This window comes from Phalacrocorax carbo, chromosome 19 (genome assembly GCF_963921805.1).
Source record: "Phalacrocorax carbo chromosome 19, bPhaCar2.1, whole genome shotgun sequence".
NCBI classification, from domain to species: Eukaryota; Metazoa; Chordata; class Aves; order Suliformes; family Phalacrocoracidae; genus Phalacrocorax; species Phalacrocorax carbo.
The window spans coordinates 3,473,274-3,493,861 of NC_087531.1; the positions used below are offsets into that span (position 1 = coordinate 3,473,274).

General features: G+C 41.0%; 1 protein-coding gene across 3 annotated transcripts in view; it reads right to left on the reverse strand.

The window, feature by feature from the left end:
- KDM4B (lysine demethylase 4B) overlaps positions 1 to 20,588 on the reverse strand; it is a 109,090-nt gene that overhangs the window by 59,879 nt on the left and 28,623 nt on the right. For all 3 annotated transcript variants that reach the window (XM_064469607.1, XM_064469608.1, XM_064469609.1), the window contains 2 exons: positions 6,313 to 6,362; positions 3,065 to 3,168 (listed from right to left, as the gene is read on the reverse strand). In XM_064469607.1, coding sequence (XP_064325677.1) covers positions 3,065 to 3,168; positions 6,313 to 6,362 — 154 coding nt within the window. The remainder of the gene's footprint in view (positions 1 to 3,064; positions 3,169 to 6,312; positions 6,363 to 20,588) is intronic.

Consider the following 20,588-nt stretch of genomic DNA (forward strand, 5'->3'; position numbering starts at 1 on the left):
TTAGCAAGCGTGCAACAGCACCTCCCTTCTACGGATTATGAGAGAGGCAAAGTTTGACCTTGCCTGTCTTTCCAACCCAGAAGTGCTGACAGGCCTTTCATAGCAATCACATGCCAAGCAACTCCATTTGGATTCCTTCCCACCAGCAGTAACTCACAACACAGCAGTTCAGAGCCTGCAGAGATTTCAGCGAGCTTACGCTTATGGACAGGCAGGTGGGTCCAAACACAAAATGTAAACAGACAGAAGTTAAAACATTTACCCACTTGGCTGGACTAACACCTAAACTTGCTAATGTCATTAACATTAGCAGAATAATTAAAGAGAGAGATTAAAAGCTGATATGACAATACAAGAAGCTTCTGCAGTGTTTCTGGATGAGAAGTGCCAAAGTCCGGTCTGTACCCAGCTTCGCGGAGCATCCTCCCACCCAGCCCCCTCCATAAATCAAAGCAGAGTGGTAGCTTGCTAACTTCAGAAGACAGAAAGATTATGTTTCTGTCAGGAAATCTACATCCTGGTGCCTTCATTTCAAGCCTACAGTGTATGTCCTCCATGTCACTGCTGTCAACATTATCCCTACAATAAATTAGAAAGCACTCAGGATGATGGATAGGCCATGCAGAAAAGTAATAACTATTGAAGGAAAGCCAGCACAAACTGCCACTCATGGAGAAAGCCTTAAATTTACTGGCTTCTGCAAGCTCTTGAAGAATAAATGGAGAAATCAATAGGAGATTACAGAAATACACATTTTTAATTATTAAAAAGCCCTAGTATTGATCTTTCTTTTTTTCCAGAAGTAAATACCATTACAGAGATTTATAAATGCTAGCCTATTCACTTCATTGAAAGCTGCCAGGAATTTAGACAAAGTGATCCTATCTCTGATTCTAAAGAAAAATGGCACGTGTTCACCGTGTCTGAATAATAGTGATGCTCCTTCAAAAGCTACTATTTCAGCACAGGAAGCCTGCAGACACAGGCTGCTCCGATGAAAGAGATCTCCTCCTTTTTACATTTAAAAAGGTCCTTCCAGTGAGTGCCAGAGCGAAGAGAGAAGCTATCGTAAAGAACACACTCCCCCCACACTCTGTAAATCAGGATTAGGAGTTATATTTAAAGTAACATGTTAATAATCCCCCTTCCTTTAAAAGGTCTGGGTTTGACAGTAACCTCATCCTCTGTGTACACTGGCATCTTCTGTTTTTTCTAAAAAACAGGGAGACAAAAATCAGACTCTTTGCATTCAGAGAGTGCATATTTTAAAGATTTCTACATATACTCAATATGAGGGAGACACCAGACATCAGTCTGCAAAAAATCTTCATGTCACAAACCACAGTGGGAAGATTCATAGTGGGAAGCCTAGCTAAGCAGGTGAAGACATTTTACCAGGCAATAAATTAGAAACTGCTGTATGTAAACCACTTTGTATCCCACCCTCCCACCATACAGCTCACCACAGCTGACTCGCGATAAGTTTGGAAGGAAAGTTTTCCTTTACTGCCTTTTTACAAACTCCTTTGCTCCTCTTGGTTGGTTATTGATTAGAAATCACTTAGTATATAACTACTAGTCAATGCCACTTTCCTCAGATAGATAGAAAAGCAAAGATAGAACAACGTATTATTTCTGGAGAAAAATATGCCCACCTACAACATTCCAACATTTGAAGTCCTGCAAGAATTTCCTTCCCCTTCTGACCCCGGCAGACCCAAGAGCACGGCCCCAGCATGCTGCTTGAATGGAACGGCAGAAGTTAATTCCCCTTTCCTGTTCTCCTCCATCCTGCTGCCCAACTGCATGTCACCAGAGGGTCGCACGGCAAACTTCGCTTAGAACAGCTACTGTGCATCAACAGGTAGTTTTTGAATTACTATTTTTCAGCTTCTTCTCTGGATAAGCAGCACACGCTTTTTAGGCTCTCTTCAGCCAATTATTGCACCACTGATGGCTTCTGGTTAAAACAACTTTTTAACAAAAACACCACAGAAGTAGCAAGAAACAGCGTTCAACTGATACTGAAGCAGAAAGCAGCACAATAAATCCTTAGACTTCACAGTTTAAGGATTCACAGGCCAATAAATAAAGATAAGGTCAAACAGATTTTCCAGGAGCATGCACTGGCTACAGATTTTTTTATTCTTTTCTGAATATGGTCAGGGCAGAGAACGTCTTCTATCCTCTATCAAAAGTCATTCCTCAGAGGGGCATCTATGCATTAAACTGAGATGCCTCCCATATTCCAATCCACACATCTACTTTCCTGAAATTTGTAAAATGAAAATCCTTAACAAAAAATTCAGATCCCACAATTAGTTATTTTCATTACTATTTTCAACCATGTGTAGCAGGTGGCTGTGTGTTCACACTTGGGAATTAGGTTCCACAGATAGAATTACAAGAAAAACAATTTGTTGCTCTCTATGAACAATTTAATACCAACCATCACGCGCAAACTAGGCCAAGCCTAGCCACTGATGTTGAACCGTAAGCACCGCACTGCTTCTTCTTGCCAGAAGACTAAGAATAAGCATATTAAAACGATCATACCAAATAAACATGACCTCTCATTTCAAGTCAGAGGACTTAAAGATTCGTGGATGCTTGCTGGCTTAGCGTAAGAAAGAACGCTTACACAACAGAGAACCAGCACATCTGACTCCAGGTTTTGGTTCATACCAGATCCAGAAGAGAAAAAAAAATGCCTGCCTTCAAGAATTACCTATGAGTTATGCTGCCTATTGATAAGCCACAACATCTGTGTTACAGCTTCCCCTCTCTACCTGGAGAGCCTCTCTAATCGACAAAGTTAGTTCTAGTGAAAGTTTTTATGAAGACAAGCACTTCACAGAAAGCATCTCAGCCAAACCACAAATCCTCATTTACAGGCAGCCACCTGGTTGAAACCGATAGGATACATTTAGCATAACAATGTATTTAGAAATTAAGCAAATTGCTCCCCAGTGGCTCGCAATGAATTGTTTCCTTAAAAGAGGGGTGCTACGCCTTGTGCGCCTCAACAACTTGCCACTGTCTTCAATGCATCCTTTGTACGTACCCGGTCAAAAGGAATACCATACTTCTTCAAGATTGAGGGCGAAATAAGGGTCATCTTGTGACGGAGGAAAGCATCACATCCCTGAGAGCTTCCTGGAAAAAATCCTGTAGAGACATTAAAAAGAGGAGTATCGCTATAGGAATAGTATCCCCCATCATTATTTAAGCAGAGACAAGCTGACAAAATGAAAGCCTGCCTCAATACTTTATACAGACGAAAACAACAGGCATGTTGATGATGTCAGTAAATTAGCACATCCCTCATTGTTTAAAATACCAGATAAATTTTGTGACAAAAACTTGCCTGTTGAGCATCTAAATCGTCTATGTTTGGGAATAAGCAACTTTTGGTCAAAATCTCAGTAAACCCTAGCAAATCAAGAAACAGAACCTGTCTGTCTCTAGTTTCAGCTAAACCCTGAGCCATCCTTTTGCTGAATATGGATAAGAAAAAAGTGACAAGCATGCATCATCTGCTCCAAGCACTGCTGTCCTTTTCATACCTTCTTTGATGGGCAGCTATATTATTCCTGGGAAAGTAACACAACTCGTAAGATTCCAGACCAATCTGCCCTACATACCACCCCCTAAAGAAAAAAAAATAAGTATGTAGATGTTAATATGCAGTCTAAAGAAGGAAAGGAAACAAAATGTATCCATCACAGGGCAGTGGGAGGAGGGACACTGGTTCACTGGCCGCCCTGGTCACTAACAAGCCTGGCAGAGACAGCACGATCTGACTGAAGTGTTAAGTTCTACCATAGTTACAAGATCCATGCCGAGGCAGTAAAACAAAAAACACAAATAATTATAAATACTAAAGTTGTGGTAAAAACTGAACAACCCCCTTGATGTCAGCACTTAGCTCCCAGAAATGTCAGCTTGACCAGTGTAACACCATTTTCTTCAAGACCACGTGTTCCACTCCAAGTGGGTGATTCAGTAACAAATTATGTGTTTATAGGGATTAAAACCCATCACTATTTAGGAAAATAAATAACCCAAGCTCTGGAAACAAAACTAATTGATGAGACATAATGGAAGGGGTTTCAGAAAGTGAAAAGGATCACTGGATTCCACGTTTTCTTATATTTTTGTACTAAAAGCATTTCAATTAAAATTATGACTGTCTGCTACCCAGTCTGTCGTCCCCCTCTGCAGTTCCTCTTTTTAATGCACAGTTTAAGTGGCTCTCATTAAAGCTACTAATAAAGAAGCACATTTTAAGTGATTAGCACCAATAACATGGCAACACATTAACGTGCTCTCCATGGGCTCCATAGCTCTCCCAGTGAGCCCATTTACAGCTCAGCTATTCATTTTCTATATTAATTGCACACTCATTTCTCCATAGTAAACTTCTTCATAGTACAGATGACTGATGCATAGGACAGGGAGAACGCCCAGGCAGCAATACTGCTTCGTCGTAGTTTCAAAACATTACCCACCCCAACTTCCAGAAGGTATTAAGCAACAGAAAAGAAAAATAAAGACAAGCTCATTGATAAATTTGCTTCTGGTTTATACACTGCCAACCATTTGTGTCTCAAAAATTGATCATCGGTAAAAATAAGTTACAAGCGGCAAGAGACTTAGTATAATTTATGTCAGACTTCGGTGTGGTATTTCAGATTCTGCAGAACACAGGTCATCTGGATTTATCAACTTTTCAATAGATGAAAAGTAACTTTTACAAAACCTGGCAAATGACTAAACTGACCCATAGCTTTGAAACACAACATTTCGGAGCAGCAATTTTCAATATTCTTTGTATTTAGGGATCACGGGTCTCACTGCACAGGAAAACAGTGCTACCAGGCCCTAGGCCATTTACACCCATTTGCTCTACATTTATCCTGCACAACCAGTTGGTCCCTTCAACGTGCTCCCCTCTTTTATTCAAGTATGAAACAGTCAATAGAATGTCAGACCGTCAGCAAGAAATGTCATTACTATGACTTTGCCTACTTTCTGGAAGAACAATACCAGAACTTCTTTTATATTTTGCTTCAGAATACAGTCTTCCAGATTCTCCTGCCTGCTTCTGCTCGCTAACTTCCACAACAGATTTAAATCATTAAAGTATGCCTCACTGAAGATGAAACACGTAGATTTTGAGTTAATTATTCTGGGACAGGAGCTTTTTTTAGCTGGGCAGCACTTAGAACATTTGCAAGTGAACAAAAACAGCAACAAAAACTAACCGCAACATCAACAAATTAAAAAATATGTACTTCTGCAGTCAGACATCTTCCCTGAAGCTTCCAGCGTTACCAACGGGAAATCGGCAGAAATGCCAAGAACAGGATGCTGCAGTCTGTGCTCGCTGCTTGTGCCGGGGCGGGTGGCCGCTACCGACGACCTTGGCAGGGAGTCAGGCAAGAACTCACACGCTCATACAAGGTTATCAGCAGCTGAGGCTGGCACTTTGCAAGGCCAAAAATCTACAGACAGCCTGGTGAGAGGTGGAAGTTTACCACCGCTTGAGCTAGCCCTACTCTTTTTTTGTTTGGTTTTTTGTTTTGTTGGGGTTTTTTGGTTTGTTTTGTTTTTTTTAAGATGGCCGGAATAAAAGGCAAGCCACCAAATACAGCACATATCATTACAGAAGGAAATGAGAACTCCACTAGCTATCCTCCATGAACATTCTTGCTGAATTTGTAAGCACCTTCCTCCTTACCACTGAAAGTAATCAATGCTAATACTCTATATGTAACATTTATCGTGTAGGAAGAAAGAGTAGTTTCTACCGCCCTTTTTCCCCACAGAACGTGTATACGGGGGTAAAAGGCAGGCGCCCCAGGCTGCACTCCATACAACCAGAGCAACAGCTCTCGCCTCACCATGACACACCTCATATCACACACGGAGATGCGTGATGGGTCTCTTGTTAAACCCATTTCCCAGAAGTGGGAGCATTAGGTCTCAACGCCTCAAAATTCAAAGGTTTTTTCCATCAATTTTAGTTAGGGTGGTGGTGTATCAGAAAACCGAGGCTTTGAAGAAACAGCTGCACTAGAAGGAAAATTCACGGACCAGAGGACAGGGTTTCTGACTCTGAAGCTATTATACCCATGCAGGTTCACCAAGCAGCTCTTGCAAGATTAAATTATAGCAGCCAGTTCAATGTCAATTCTTTATCAATCCATTTAAAAAATCAAGGGTAGGATTCTCCCTTGGGATGATTCAGTTTTCACCAAGAACACACCCATGTGTTTTTCCAAGCACAGGAGGAAGAGCAAAGCTTACCTTTCGCCAGGCGTTCCAATCTCTTGCCGTGTTCTGGAGGTATGGCATACCTAGGGGAAGTTAACGCACAAGAAAAAAGAAAATGAAAATCACACACTAACCTGAAAGAAAAACAAGGCTAGAAACAGGTGTGGTAATAACTTTTAGCACCGCACACTTACAGCTAACGTCTGGAAATTAAACCAAAATTTTAGAAGTCTGGAAGGTATCGGTAACACATAATTTCAATACATGGAAGAAAGCCAATATTTTACTAAAAGTTCTTAGACATGTTATATGATGTGTGTTATTTCCCTGCAATTTTTTTAAACACAGAATTCACAAGGTAGGAGAACCAAGAAGGCAAAGTGATGATACAGCACTGGAAAAAAATGGAAATAAATCAGTATAGGGAACAGCAGGCATGTTTTCTGCAGGAAGGATACCAGCAAAATAAAACCATGAGGATGCAAGAAATTTTGGATGGGCTGAGGTGGTGCGAAGGAGGGTCTGCGCATGTTGGCATATCCACAGTGAACAAAGATAAATTCTTCCAAAGAAAACTCTGTGCAAATCTTTTTTGTTTTATTCAAAAAAGTAGAATATTTCTCATAATATCTGAAGTAGTCAAACTATGCTGATTGTATTGTCTGATAAAAAATAACAATTAACTATTTGATAACTTTCTTGGTAGGGTGAATGAAAAAACAGGATCTTCTGAGGAAAACAACATTGAAGGGGTACATGGACAACTTCTATGCCTGTTAAAGAGAGTTTTGTATGATTAGGGGTAAAAGGAATACAAAAGAATTTGACTGAAATGGGGGGTTTTCCCACAAGTGCAAAGTATTGAACATAATTCTAGAAAAACAACCAACTGCCTAAAGCCACACACAAGCCTAACTGCAATATTCCCCTGTGATCACTAGAAAACAGCAGAGTCCTACTTCTAAAATGGTTTTGCCAAGCAAAGAGATAATACACTCGGTTATAGGAAAGCCAAAGACCGTTCATTTCTACGACGCAGAAGCCTTCCACTGAGCTCGTTTGTGTGTGCAGCCGCTGCCGACTGCTGCGTGCGTGCCCTAACGCAACGCGCATGTTAGAAACAACTGGGAAAAAAACTTGCAAAAAGAGTTCTAAGAGTTGCAGAAACTGTACTGTGTGTGATGTTTACTTTTAAGAGATCAGGAAAGTTTCAAATGGTTGGTTTTCTTCCCAAAAGTTGTAAGTTACTTTACTGCTTTGAAGTTGTACTGCCTCAGTATTCAGGGAAGCAAAAATCGGGCGATGACAATTTTAGGTGTTCGGGTTGTAACGAGATAATGAAATACCATGAAACACTTAAACACGGTTAACATGATGACACACGTAATAATGTCAATGGAATTTTGTACATTGTTTACATATGGCATCAAATTAAATGCAGCACTCGTACCATGCCTTGTAACAGGGAATTTTGAAAGTTTACATTTGTGAGAGTGACAGTTTATTGCCAGCTATAACTTCTGCCCAATGTGAATAATAAAAAATGCATTATTTTTGTTATTTCCAATGAAGATGTCAAAACCATCATGTCTCATTATAACAAGCTGAAAACAGGATATTGTCGTGGGCAACCACACGATCTCAACAACAGGTAAACACTATTGCTCTGCTTATGATAGGATCTCTCAAAATACACCTGACTTTAGAGGACTTGCAGCCAGTCCCCTTGCTCAGCTTCTCAATTTTCAAGTCTAAAGTTTATCTACAATGTAAGGAGAAATAGGTTGAAGTCACATCCTCTATTGTTTTTGTATAAAACCAAAATTTATCTGTTGTGGTCTGGCAGGTTAGAGAGGATAACAAAGGACAGAAATCATACATAGGATGCTTCAAGATTTAGACATTAAGCCGATTTAAACTGATGGCTTCTTAAAAAAAAATCTAAGGGAAAATACTATGTGGCACCTAATCTTGTAAAATAATAAATACAGTCATGGACTCCCAACATCCTCTGACCAAAGTTTGACAGTGCCTTAAATTGCATAATTATCAGACAATTCATTTGTCTGGGACAAAGCTAGCAGCTTTCATTTTACAAAGACCATTCATCACTTACATAAATGTGATCCCATAAACTAATCCCAATCCAAAGCTCCTTTGTGGGATTAATGTCCCTTAAAACAGGGAAATGAGACATTCCATTCCTTCTGGGAAAAATGCTGAAGGATTGGGAAAGAACTAATTTATGGCTACAAGGCTGCTGATGATTAATGTAATATCCCCAGTCTACAATGCAACCTTCACTTAATTAGTGCCTGTAATTGGGAGTTGTAAAGATAAGATTAATTGAATCTTGAGGATGTTAAAAGTTTAATGCATTGGAACATGGTTATTGTGTTATCTGAAACTGCAGACTGCAAAAAGCCAAGCTGAGCTTTAGAGAACGGTCCATGGAGAGACAAAGAAAAAGGACTTGCTTGGATAGAAACCAGCAAGAGAGGAGGAATTTCCAGCTTACGAAAAAGAACTATATGTAATAATATACAAATCAGAACACCCTACCACAGACCAGCCTCTTGGTAACAGCCGACTCCAATTTTAGAAATTAAGTTTTTTGTCTGGGCCAGTCTTTTAGGAAGCAGAACCTATACATCCTTATACATTTATTCTTAGGAATTAAAAAAATTAACTGCAGAAGAGAATTAAAAGTAGGTCAAATTCTGCTTTAAGTTACACTCACAAATCTGACTGATTTACATAAAGATAGGCAATAAAGAAAGAATTTGGGCTGCTATTTAAAACCAGTAAGAGAAACAGAAGGCTTCTGTGAGCGTTGCACAGATTGAGCTAGCTAGCTCAATCTAGACATAAAATGATTGATTACAAGGTAGAATAACAATGGGGGCGACAGGGAAAGATTAGAAATTGCTACAATCAAAGGAGTACTGTTATTGAGCATATAAACATCCACGAAGGGCTGGCTTTTGTGTCCGACCTTATGGTACCAACCTCCTGCTTTAACTATGAAAAATGGCCAGGAACTTGCTGGGGACAAAAATCCTTGGCAGGGGGAACCGACAAAATACTGTCATTCAGTACAATTTGTTACCATCCCTCTTGCACCCACAGGCTGGGGCTCAGATCCACAGCAAAGTATCTTGAATTCCAGAGACAACTGACAAGATTATTCATGGTAAAGATGGTAAAGCATATCCAGTAATTTCCTTTCCTATATGCATCACTTTCAACACATTTTTCAAAGAGCATGGTTCTTTTTCCTTTAGTACCCCAGCCCAAATACTAAATGTAGTAGGTTCCCTCTAGAGAAATACCAAAATCCACCCTATCAAAATCTTTAAAAGATAAAAAGGGGGGGAAAAAAAATCAAAACACGTGTGAAGCTGCTTCCCTTCCCTGTCCGATTCAGATCATAGCACAGACACGTTCCACAAAGGCAAGGAAAGAAAAGGGAGCAGGGGGGAACCCCTCACAACAAACCACACACACCACAGAACAAGCAAAATACCACTTTTCTATCACTTGGCCAAAATAGACTATGCTACCCCTGAAAGATCTTGAACTGGGCTGTGTCAAGACTACCAGACTGAGAACTGCCCACTGCTTCACCCCCATTGATAGAAGCAGTTTCATGACATCCCTCTGCCTGGAGAAAACCAATCTAAGAGTAGAGCAGGACTAACTTTGATCCAGCCTTGAGCAGATACTTCCTTTTAACCACAGCGAGGATGGCACAAGAATTTTCCATTGCCCCAAACAGCCTAAATTAAGGAGAGGTGGTGGCAGCATAAGTACTGTAATAGCCCTGCTTAAGAACCATCTTTTTATAGACTACTACTACTGCAGAGAAGACATCTGCAACAGCCAACAGAAAACACAACAGTGTCAAAAAAGCTGACCTTGAGCCACTGCTTCAAGTGCAGAATCTGTCCCTTCTGGTTCAACCTGGTTCCCAATAAAAGCAAAGTTACGTAAATAGTGCTAAACCAGCAACTGTTGTAAGATAGATCAAACTTCCAAGAAACTGGGCTTGCAAACAAACCAAGAGACTAATGCCTTAAGTATGTACTTCCAAGGGTCAGCCTTGCAATGTTGACCAAGACAAAGGGCCGAACTTAACCTGAAAACCTGACACTCAGCAATTTGTCGGATTACAGCATGAATAACGTCTTGCTGCTTCGCCCAGGAACACAAGATTTACAGAGAGGGAGAAAAATTCTCAAGACAAAAAAAAGTTATAGCTGTATGACTCAAATGTCATCTTACCCCAAAGTCAACAATCTGAAAGAAATATACTGATCCTTTTAAATTACCTTTTTCTACTCTTTCTACCAAAACAAAAGCAGGTCCCTGAAATGGGTTAAGTATCACTTCTAGAAATATGGAACTTGCTGTTCTACCTGAAAGACTTCCAGACTTGTTTCACGAAACCTAATTCCAGCATTTCTGATCTCTAAATGAGTGTAGTTTTCTGGGTTCTTGAATGTACTTCAAAACTGATTCTGACTGTAGTTACCAGACACCAGCATCCAGAAGGTATTTGCCCCAAAGCTACAAATGTGTCAGATAAACCTATGGTAACAAAAGCAAACTACCACTGTAGGGAAATGATTAACTGGCCAGGCCCCTTTTCATCCTTAACACAAAAAAAGATCCTTCCTATTTGCCATAAAAGATGTCACTAATAGTGTAATTTTCTTGGTGTTTTGTTTGTTCCCCTGGAATGGCTTGATGGATGCGGATAATTATCAGACTATAAAAGCCAGCAAATGTGCTATTTTCTATCGCTCTAAATCATCAAACAAAGTGTGAAACAGCATTTTTGAATACAATTTTCCCCTCTAATGGCTTAGAATTATTATCAGGAACAATGAAAATAAATAAGCAAATGTCTTTTGAGTTAAGAATTAAATGAGTGTGTCAGTAAAAAAGAGCAGGCAGACCATCCTGGGATACAAGGACCAGTTTAGAAGCCATTAAGAGATGACATAAGGGGGAAGCACACTATGGCAGCGACAGTTTCCAGCATCAGGTGCTCTTCAGGCACTTTCCAGCCTAGCTCAGATTCTGCCCTCACCGCTGCTTCTTCAAAGGGGGTGCAATTCCATTTTGTCATCTCCTTGGCCACTCAAAGCTACTAAAAACTTTATCCATAACAAAAGCAATCCTCCTCTGGCTTCTCTCCATTTAAGAGCTGTTCTCACCTGAAGCTATCACGAGCTTTGGCAGAGGACCAGACCATCCTGTCCCTTAGTTCATCCTCCCCCCAAAGCTTCCAAGACCTCTTCTTGCTACAGTTTTAACTACCAAAAAACTTTTGTGCATCTGCGACAACACCTCGCCTCTCCACCTCATCTCATGTCACCCTCTCCTTGCGCCAGCACAGAGCAATTAAGCAGCGATTAGATTACTAAATCTCATGCACCCACTCTCTGCTAGAGATTGGGCACCACGGGCAGGAGGAGGTTCAACCACAAGGCTTCAGAAATGTCACTTCAGTCCGATTCATGTGAGAAGGTAAGAAAGTTAATTTCACAGTGTCTGCACAAGGTCTGGCCAAACAGGCCCCACACAGCTTAACATGCTATAATTACTGAAATAAGGAACAGAAACAAAGAGAACAGCACATTTAAAACGCCCAAGACCATGTGTCAAGCTGGGGGTTAGTTATCTGTCTTCAAAGCAGATTTAGTTGTGCCAAGAATACTGACCCTTTGAAGATTCAAATGCCAACCTACTCTCAGTCATGACAGGCAGAATAAAAAGCTTTTATTTCAATCTCTCTAAGACAAAGTGTGTCCATAAATGCATAATCTGAACCCTGACCTTCAACATCTTTAACCCCCATGACAGCAGCAATGCCTCCAAAGAAAGCCCTCAGTCTATCAAGAATATTTATCACGCAATAGAAGCCATTAAGAACCACCACTACATACAGGGTAGTCCCTCATTTGCAAAGTTCATATCCTGCTTCGAAGGCCTGATCTTTCTACAAGGTAAAGTATTTACAAGACTACATCTCCTACCAGTGTCAAAGAAAGCTCAGAGCAACCAAAGTAGGTTTTCCACACTATTTTTAAGCTGTTTTGCAGCCTGTACGAAGAAGAAAAAGGCATTTCAACAGGAAGAATGGACTGTTATCTCCCTCCCTTTCATGGTCAGCTCTTTTCCTCACCTTTACTTCCCCCCATGTTTAACCTCCCTTCAGCCCTCTCTCCCTCTCAGTTTGTTAAAAGACAAAAATCAACTCCCTTTCTTCTTCTCCTCATCAATATCTGAGGTTACCCCACAGAGAATTTGCTGTAAGTATTCAGCTTCCCTTCTCAAGATCGCCGTTTGGAAAGGAAAATCTCCGGCCTCCCTGTCAGTCCCCTTCTGTTGGGGCTCCTTTACATCAAGAATGCAAACACATGCTCTGGAGATAAGATCGTTCGAAGATCAGAGCGCTCCTTGTTCCTAGGAAAGAACCTTTATCGAGTGTCTGCACTTTTATCTTTAATGGATCATTTTACAGGACAATAGATGATGGAATTCAGTATCTTTAACCAGCAGAGTCAATTATTTCAAATAACGACATTTTTATTGAAATACACATTGGGAGAAAGATAAACACAGAGGCTGGGGAGTATCTGTGCAAACAGCCATAATAAGGAGTGAATAGGTAATGACAGAACAAGATTACAGCCACACAAACATACCAAATCAACCTGTCTTCTAAAGCTCGGATTAAAATGAGCTCAGCAGACAGCTGCTCAAATACAGTCCTTTGGGAACCAGTAGAGGAAGAAAATCAGGACAAGACCTGCTCAGAAAGGCCCTGGGTAACAGCAAGCAGTCTCAGCACTTGCACCACAGGGCCCACCTCCCTCCGTAGATCTCTTTTCCATGCGCATAGCTGCCTAATTATCAATCCCATCACCAAGTTTGATATGAACAAACAGCAAGCGATTCTGAAGGCTACCAGAGCAGTAAGCAAATGAGAAACTTCCTTCTTCCCTTAAGAAACTAAAGCTTGTGCAACTGCAAACTCGCCGTTTGTCTTCCAGTAACGATGGGCAGAATCTCTCAGGTCACTCTGGAGCGGGGATCAAATCCTTATGGATTGACTGTAGGAAGATGAAAGTCAAACCTGACTTGTGCCAATCACGTATTGCTAAAAGACTCTTTCACCCTTAAGGTTGCCATGAGCTAGAAATAGCATTAAAAGAGGTATTAGTTTCAAGAAGCAACATTAGACAGCAGCTTTTTAAAATTCTGATTTTTAAAGCAATATGAATTTTCAAGAGGTGCACCTGAACTCGTAACTACAAGATTGGCACAAAACAACTGAGCAATTGGCTACTTTCAGAGTGTTTCACGAACCCAAAACTCGATGAATACAAGAAGGAGATTTTTCCAGAATTCAAATGCATTTTTAAAATACTATTTTAAAACAGAGAGCTTAATAAGAACAACCATCTGCTCTTGGAAAGATTATCAATGTACCAGTCCAGTTAGCTTCACAGCGACAAATGCCAGGCACAAAGCACAGAATTACAAATCACATTGGAGTGACTCTCCTTCCACGCGTACAAAATAAACCCATAGCCTGCTTCTGCATGCAGTGAATGAGCACTATGAAGGGGGTATTTTACTAAGAAAAGGTGTTTTGGGAAAAACATTATTAAATCATTTATTCACTCAGTTTGGCCAAGAAGATAATTAGAGTACAATTCAACAGAGATGAATGACTACAATATTCATCCCCTTGCCATTCTCTGTTATTTGTTTTGAAGAACCTGTTCACATCAGATTTATTTTCCAAAACTGGCAATCAGACTATTAATTACTGGTTGCTTTTTGTAGTGGATACTGTGTGCATATAAAGAAAAGCAAAGATTATGCTTCAGAGATCTTATATTCTGAAAAAAAATACCTCACTGCAAATCAAACAAGGAGGAAAAAAAGGTAACCAGGGGAGATCACAGATGTTCCTACCTTGTACCAGCTGGCCTGTGAGAGTTGCCTCCTTTACTGGGCACAGGCACACACACACTCCTGTTTACCGCGTTTGGAAAAACAGTGGATAATTGCCTAGAGCAGAACAAAAGAAATCTGCTCACTAGTAAATAAAGATATTTTTGGATTAGGAAGCCCCTTGTGCTAGAGGTGCAATGCCTCTACACAAGCACACTCTTTTCTTTTTTGAAGGGGGGGAAAGCGTTCCAAAGGTTTAATGCTCCTCATCCATCCAGCTGCACTGGTTCAAACCACAGCTGCTACTTTGAAGCTACGCCTATGCTCTTGTCAGCATCAAAGCTCGAAGTGTTATAGCTAAGATTTGATAAAGATCAGTGCCAGTTTGTAAAGTTTCCTTTATTTCTTCTACTTGATCCCCTTTGTCACATTGATTGGCCAGTTAGAAATGAAGTGGATAAAAACCCAGCATATATATTACTTAGAATGTTAACTAGTTAACAATTGCACAGCACTCAGACTATGCAGAGTGCTATTTAAGAACTGTCATTACTACAGGCTTCTGCTATTTTAAACTACACTTGTACTGCACTTGGCATCACCCAACATCAATTTTCTCTGCTGAGTAAAGAAAAAAATCCCTGCTGATTTCTGCCAATGTGTTAACAAAACGTGAATAAAGACAAAGCTCTGCAGTACCACTGTTGGTTCCTTCTGGTCTTTCCAACCCCTCCTTTCAGCACCACGCCAAGGCAGAATTTGCAAGCTCATCCTCCCACAGGGCCCAAGTCAGATCAGGCTGAAGGAGTTCTATGAAGCATGGAAGCACATCTCCCTCCCATCTTGTCTCAGTGGCAGAGTGCATTTTTCAAAAGCCTCAGTTATTAAAACCAGTCTGTGATCCTGTCAGACTTCCATAGATCTTCATTTCAAATCAGGCCTGAGCTTTGAGCAGACACTTTCAAAACGCAAGAATGAGTTGCAGCGAGAGCCTTCTTGGATCAAAGACATGCTTCTCTCAATCCAGACTGAGACTACTGAGCTGTGATGAATTATTAGTGCTGGTGGAAACAGCAGTGCACACATTAAACACCGTGTCAGTGGAGTAGGAGCCCACTTGAAGACACTGCTGTAAAAACGAGGATGTGATCACAGATCAGCATCACCACCTTCCAAGATCATTATGGAAAGGTACAGAGACAGCCATAGATCGGAAGGATCTCCACATTGCTAGGTGAGGTTCAACTCGCAGATGAAACCCAACTTCTAAGAGTTTATCATTTCAACAAACTAATTAAACAGGCCCAGTAAAGACAGACATAAAAAGCACAAACTGAAAACTAAAATGGCAGCAAAGTACGCACTAATACCACGTCTTCTGCAGTGGATTTACACAAGACTAAGAAACAGACAGAATAGGACTTTGGAAGGGGAAGTGCATATATAGAACAGAGCTGAGTAAAAGGAGGAGGCAGACCGCAAGGGTACGAGCGGCCACCTGGCTGGCTGAGGTCATTTCATCTGTTTTCTTAAGGAGCAACAGTCCCTCCTCAGACAAGTTCCGTAGCTGATGCCATCAGTCCAAGAGTCTGGCTTATCTTTATGGCATTTTCTCTCAAAGTTAGATGAGGGTGAATGAAGGCAACACACGAGTCCTACCTCCCCAGAACACCATGCCTCCTCTGCATCGGAAAAATTATCTTTTAATAATCTTTCTACAACAGCATAATAAAACACAACAAAAATCTAAGCCTATTAAAAAGAAAAATCTCCACTATTCTAATTGCAGGCATTTGATTGGGAAGATAATCCACATAACACAAGTTAGAGCTCATAACTCTTAATGCAGTTTGGTTTGAGGACTTAACCACATTAAGACCACTCAAGTCACCCAAGATTTAGTCTCTGGACAATACGCCGATCCCTTGGATTTTTAAAGCAGACTATCAGCTAGCAGTGCTCCCTCCCTAATGAGATTTACATCATCCTTCACCCACAGCAACATCTCCAGGACAAACAGTACCCCTCAGACCTGAGGGGAGCCTGGAGAAAGGCTTGTTTGAATATTAGAAGTATAATGTGATTTGTATTGATTAACTAATGACTGCGGTATATGAAGCTTGAAAGGCTGTATTAATAACTCACCACTGCACTGCTCTCATTTATCAGTGAATTACAGGGGGATGCAACTCTGCATCTCAATGTATTGCTCCTTTCACAAATCTCAGGGCAAATCAACATGCACACAGGTTCTCAACACAGAAAGCCTGTTCCAAAGCAGCTTTCACCTAACAGTTTTGGGAGAGGTAGAAGAGTAAAAAGCTGGTCTGCCTGGCCATACTTTATCTCACTTTCCTTTTATTTCTTTTAATGAATATCGCTGTTCCTTCCTCTGTCCCTTTTATCAACAGAAAAGGGTCTTGCTTTGCCAAATCTGCCTGAGAGCAAATGGCGTTGCAGTTAATCTATAAATCAACCATCACCATAAATTCTACTCTTTCTCCATCCAGAACTGCAGAGCTGTAAAACAGATTACATGGGATAGAGACAGGAAGGAAATTTGTGAGCTGCAAGGAGCCCATCACGGCCAAATGGCCTTCCCTGCCCCTCCTTTCTCCCCCACTCCACCCCAACAAGCCTATAAATCTCTGCTGTCAGGAGTGGAACACACAAGCTGCAAATGTGTGCACACATTTAAGAGCGAGGCAACCCCACACACTTCACATGGAAGGCTGATGCAGACCTTGGGGATCAAGGGAGGAAAGGCTGCAGAATCTTATTCTGGATTTTGCCTAATGCCAAGAAATAGGAAAAGTAAAACTAAGGAAAAAAACTCTCTGTATGGAGCAAAATGCAAAGTCATAGTGTAACAAATACAGAGTCCTCAGTTCCCTCAAGGGCAAAACACATATGCGATTCCAGCTAATCTAGCTTTAAGAAACTCGGAGGATCTCCAGGGTGCAAGGGTTACTGAGATCCCAATAATCAAGACTTATAATCACATCTGATCAATTCAGCAATTCAACCGCCTTGTGCGATGGCCCCCTAAGGGAATGTAATAGTTAGAAGGCAATAAATGATGCAAGGGACAAGTGCCCTTCCCCCCCCGTTGCCATACAATTCAGTATCAAACATTAAACCCAGCTGCTTTAAATGAGATTACATCAAGCTCACAACAAACTGCAACATATGTGAGAGTGTTAAAGCAGAGAGATGGTGCAGAATACCACATGGGGGAAATGGGGATAAGGACCCAGCATCCTGCACTGAAAAGGATGAAGGAGAGAAGCTGGAAGAGTTAAGCTCCATGACTGTATTAGGTCATTTTCTTTCTCCAGGATAGTTTTCCAGGGATTAACATTTTCTATCCTGGGGGAGAATAGGACAAGAGTTCTGACTAAGACAGCTGCAATGCTCCCTAAGACAACAATGAAAAATAAAATCAGCAGTGAGATCCTCAGCACTTTGTATCTGCAGCTGCTTTAGTATATGCTTTTAGCCAAGAATAAAGTGGGCTCCTTTTACAATCCTCTCCCGGGGGAACAATCATGTCTTGCTTTAAATCTCCTCATCATATCACTGTTAGAAAATGTAAGGCTTCCCTATTGATAGTGGCATCAGTTACAGATAGTACAAATTTATTAAGCTGTAGATGTTACAAGCAAGTCCTCCTGTGGACTTGTTTTTCTCAACTCCTACAGACAGACTTACCCTACACGGGGAACCTCGCTAGACACCCCAAGGAAAGAAAGCAGAAATTCTAAAAATACTTGAAAGTTTTCAGGTAACTCTATGTATCTCCAAGTAAGCAGTCTTAAGACTTTTACAAGACAGAATTCCAGAAGTGTTTTTTAAAATGTAACTGTATGTGCTTTCAACTAATCATCTTATTTTAAATAATTTAGTAATTTGTCCTTAATTCCACATAAACTGCTGTTCTGGCATAACGTGTACTTTGTGATATCAAAGCCAAACAGATTAGGCATGATCCACTTCCAGCAAGGGAACATTTTGGAGAGGAGACCATGTAACTTAACAGCTAAAGCTGGCTCCCTATTTTAATTAAAGGGATTAAACATCCATCATGATAAGGAAACAGGGACATTTTATAAAAATCAATTACCATCCTCAGTGTCACTCTGGTTTAACACCTGCAGTTTCTGAGAGAAAGAACACAGTATAACATCCCCATAGTACTTAGAGGAGGTACATTACATAGTGTTGCTATATAGCAAGAGCAGTCACAAAATATCTGAGAAAAATAAACTTATTACCCAGTCAGGAGATACAGTGTTGACAAAAGACAGAGACATCACACTTCCACAGTGTATCTATCAAATTCACATTACTGAGATTTAAAGTTTCCTTCAGCACTTCCCCACCACAGGAAGCCCTCAAGGTAGGTACTGCACATTCTTACAGAGGTGAAACGAAGCGATGGAGTATTGCAGGGTTTAAAAATACGCTTTTGAAATTGCAAGGGCTGAGATGCATACGTTCCTCAAAATGCCATAACAACCATGAAGTATGAGGCTTGGCATTCAGTTTTGTTGCTTCTGTCATTATAAAAAAAAATAAAAATCAGTCTTCTGTTAGCATCGTTTGACAATATGCTCTATTTTAGATCTCAGCATATGAATGTATAAGGTAATTATACATAATATGTATAATTGATACAGTAAAAACTCCTACCACAAGAGGTTTAATATAGGGCTGCAAAATGAAGTACATTCAAACTTTTGACAACACTGAAGACAGACTATGAAAAGGCTGTAATTAAACTACTAATGAGAGAGGGACGTTTTATTGTAATTTGGGAAACAAGCAAGCAAGAGCCTCAATCTGGCAGCTCCCTGCCTGAGAAGCTTAACATGAAGTTACACAATGGCTCCCAATTCCTTGTATGTTTGATGGGAAGTGCCCACGCCTTCCATATACCTCTTTGGTCTGTCAGACTGATTTCCCAGCTAAAACCAACAACAGTGTGACTACAATGTAGAACAGATGCATGCACCTGAGAAACAGCCCATCAGAAAAGATAATCACCTTCGATAGGAGGCAAGTAGAACCCAAAAGGAGCAGCAGGGATATCTTAGCAGCAGCAATCATAATGGCTGAAGACATATAACTGCTCCTTCTTGGTACAACGAGACAGAATTTAAGAAATAAATGCATTGCAATCTACAGGCGTAGATAAATCATGTCATGAGACTAGAAGCAGGAAAAAGCTGCCTTCCATTACCCCCGCTCTTCTCCCTCATCGCTGGATGACCCTTTATTGCTCAAGTACTTCACTTAGCGCTGAACGATTTTTTTAACCTGCATCCCCAGTGACACAACTCTGTGTAGACAACTCACACTGCTGCAGCCTGTTCCCTCTGCTTATGGAAAAGAAAGTGCTGGCAGCAGGACTTCTCTGCAGTGACAGAGACACACATTAATCAAGGAGCTGTATGACCAAGCAGACGCTCATTAGGTTGTACAAAGAAGCCATCTTCAGTTTGTTGAACCAGACATTTATTTTAACTCTAATCCCAAGAGTCCCCAAAGCACCTCTTTTCTAAGAGGTATAACCCAAAATTTTAAATGCAGAAATGAAAGACACATAAAATCATACTTCAGTAACCATCATCCCTGACCCATGAGACAGATTCCTTTCTCAGCTTATCTTTGTCCACTGAGATGGATTCACATGGTCTGAACATACCATCCAGACCTCCCTGAGAAGATACTTTACGTCTTCCACAGCAAATAAACATAGAGATTTCCCATAGAACCCACTTGAATGAGGTCTGGGAAGCAACATCAATCAGCTCGATTTCCTTCTCACCTTGCCTTCATTAGGAAATGGAGCTGGTGGCTTCTCACTGCTCCTACACGCTACCCTGCAAAGCAGGGCTTTGTTTGCACAGCCTGGATTACAGTAGACTAAGATCATTTATGAGACGCTGTGCTGGTTTTGGCTGAGAAGGGGTTAATTCTCCTCACTGTGGGGGTCGGCTACCTTTCCAGCTTCCCGCGCTCTGCCGCGGGGCGGGGTGGGGGGGGGGGGTGGGAGGGGCGGGGCCATGGTGGGGGCGGCTGACCCCAACTGGCCAATGGCAGGTTCATTCCATACCACGTGACACCATGACCAGTATATTGAGGGGGGGCAGTTTATGGCTCAGTAGTAGTGCAGTGTCGGGTTGGTGGGTGGCTGTGGTATGTGCGGTTTGTCTCCCCTCCTGCTTTGCATCTCTCATCGTTCTCCTTTACATTGCATTTCTGTTGTTGTTTCTTTTAATTTTAATTATTAAACTGTTCTTATCCCAACCCACGAGCGTTACCCTTCTGAT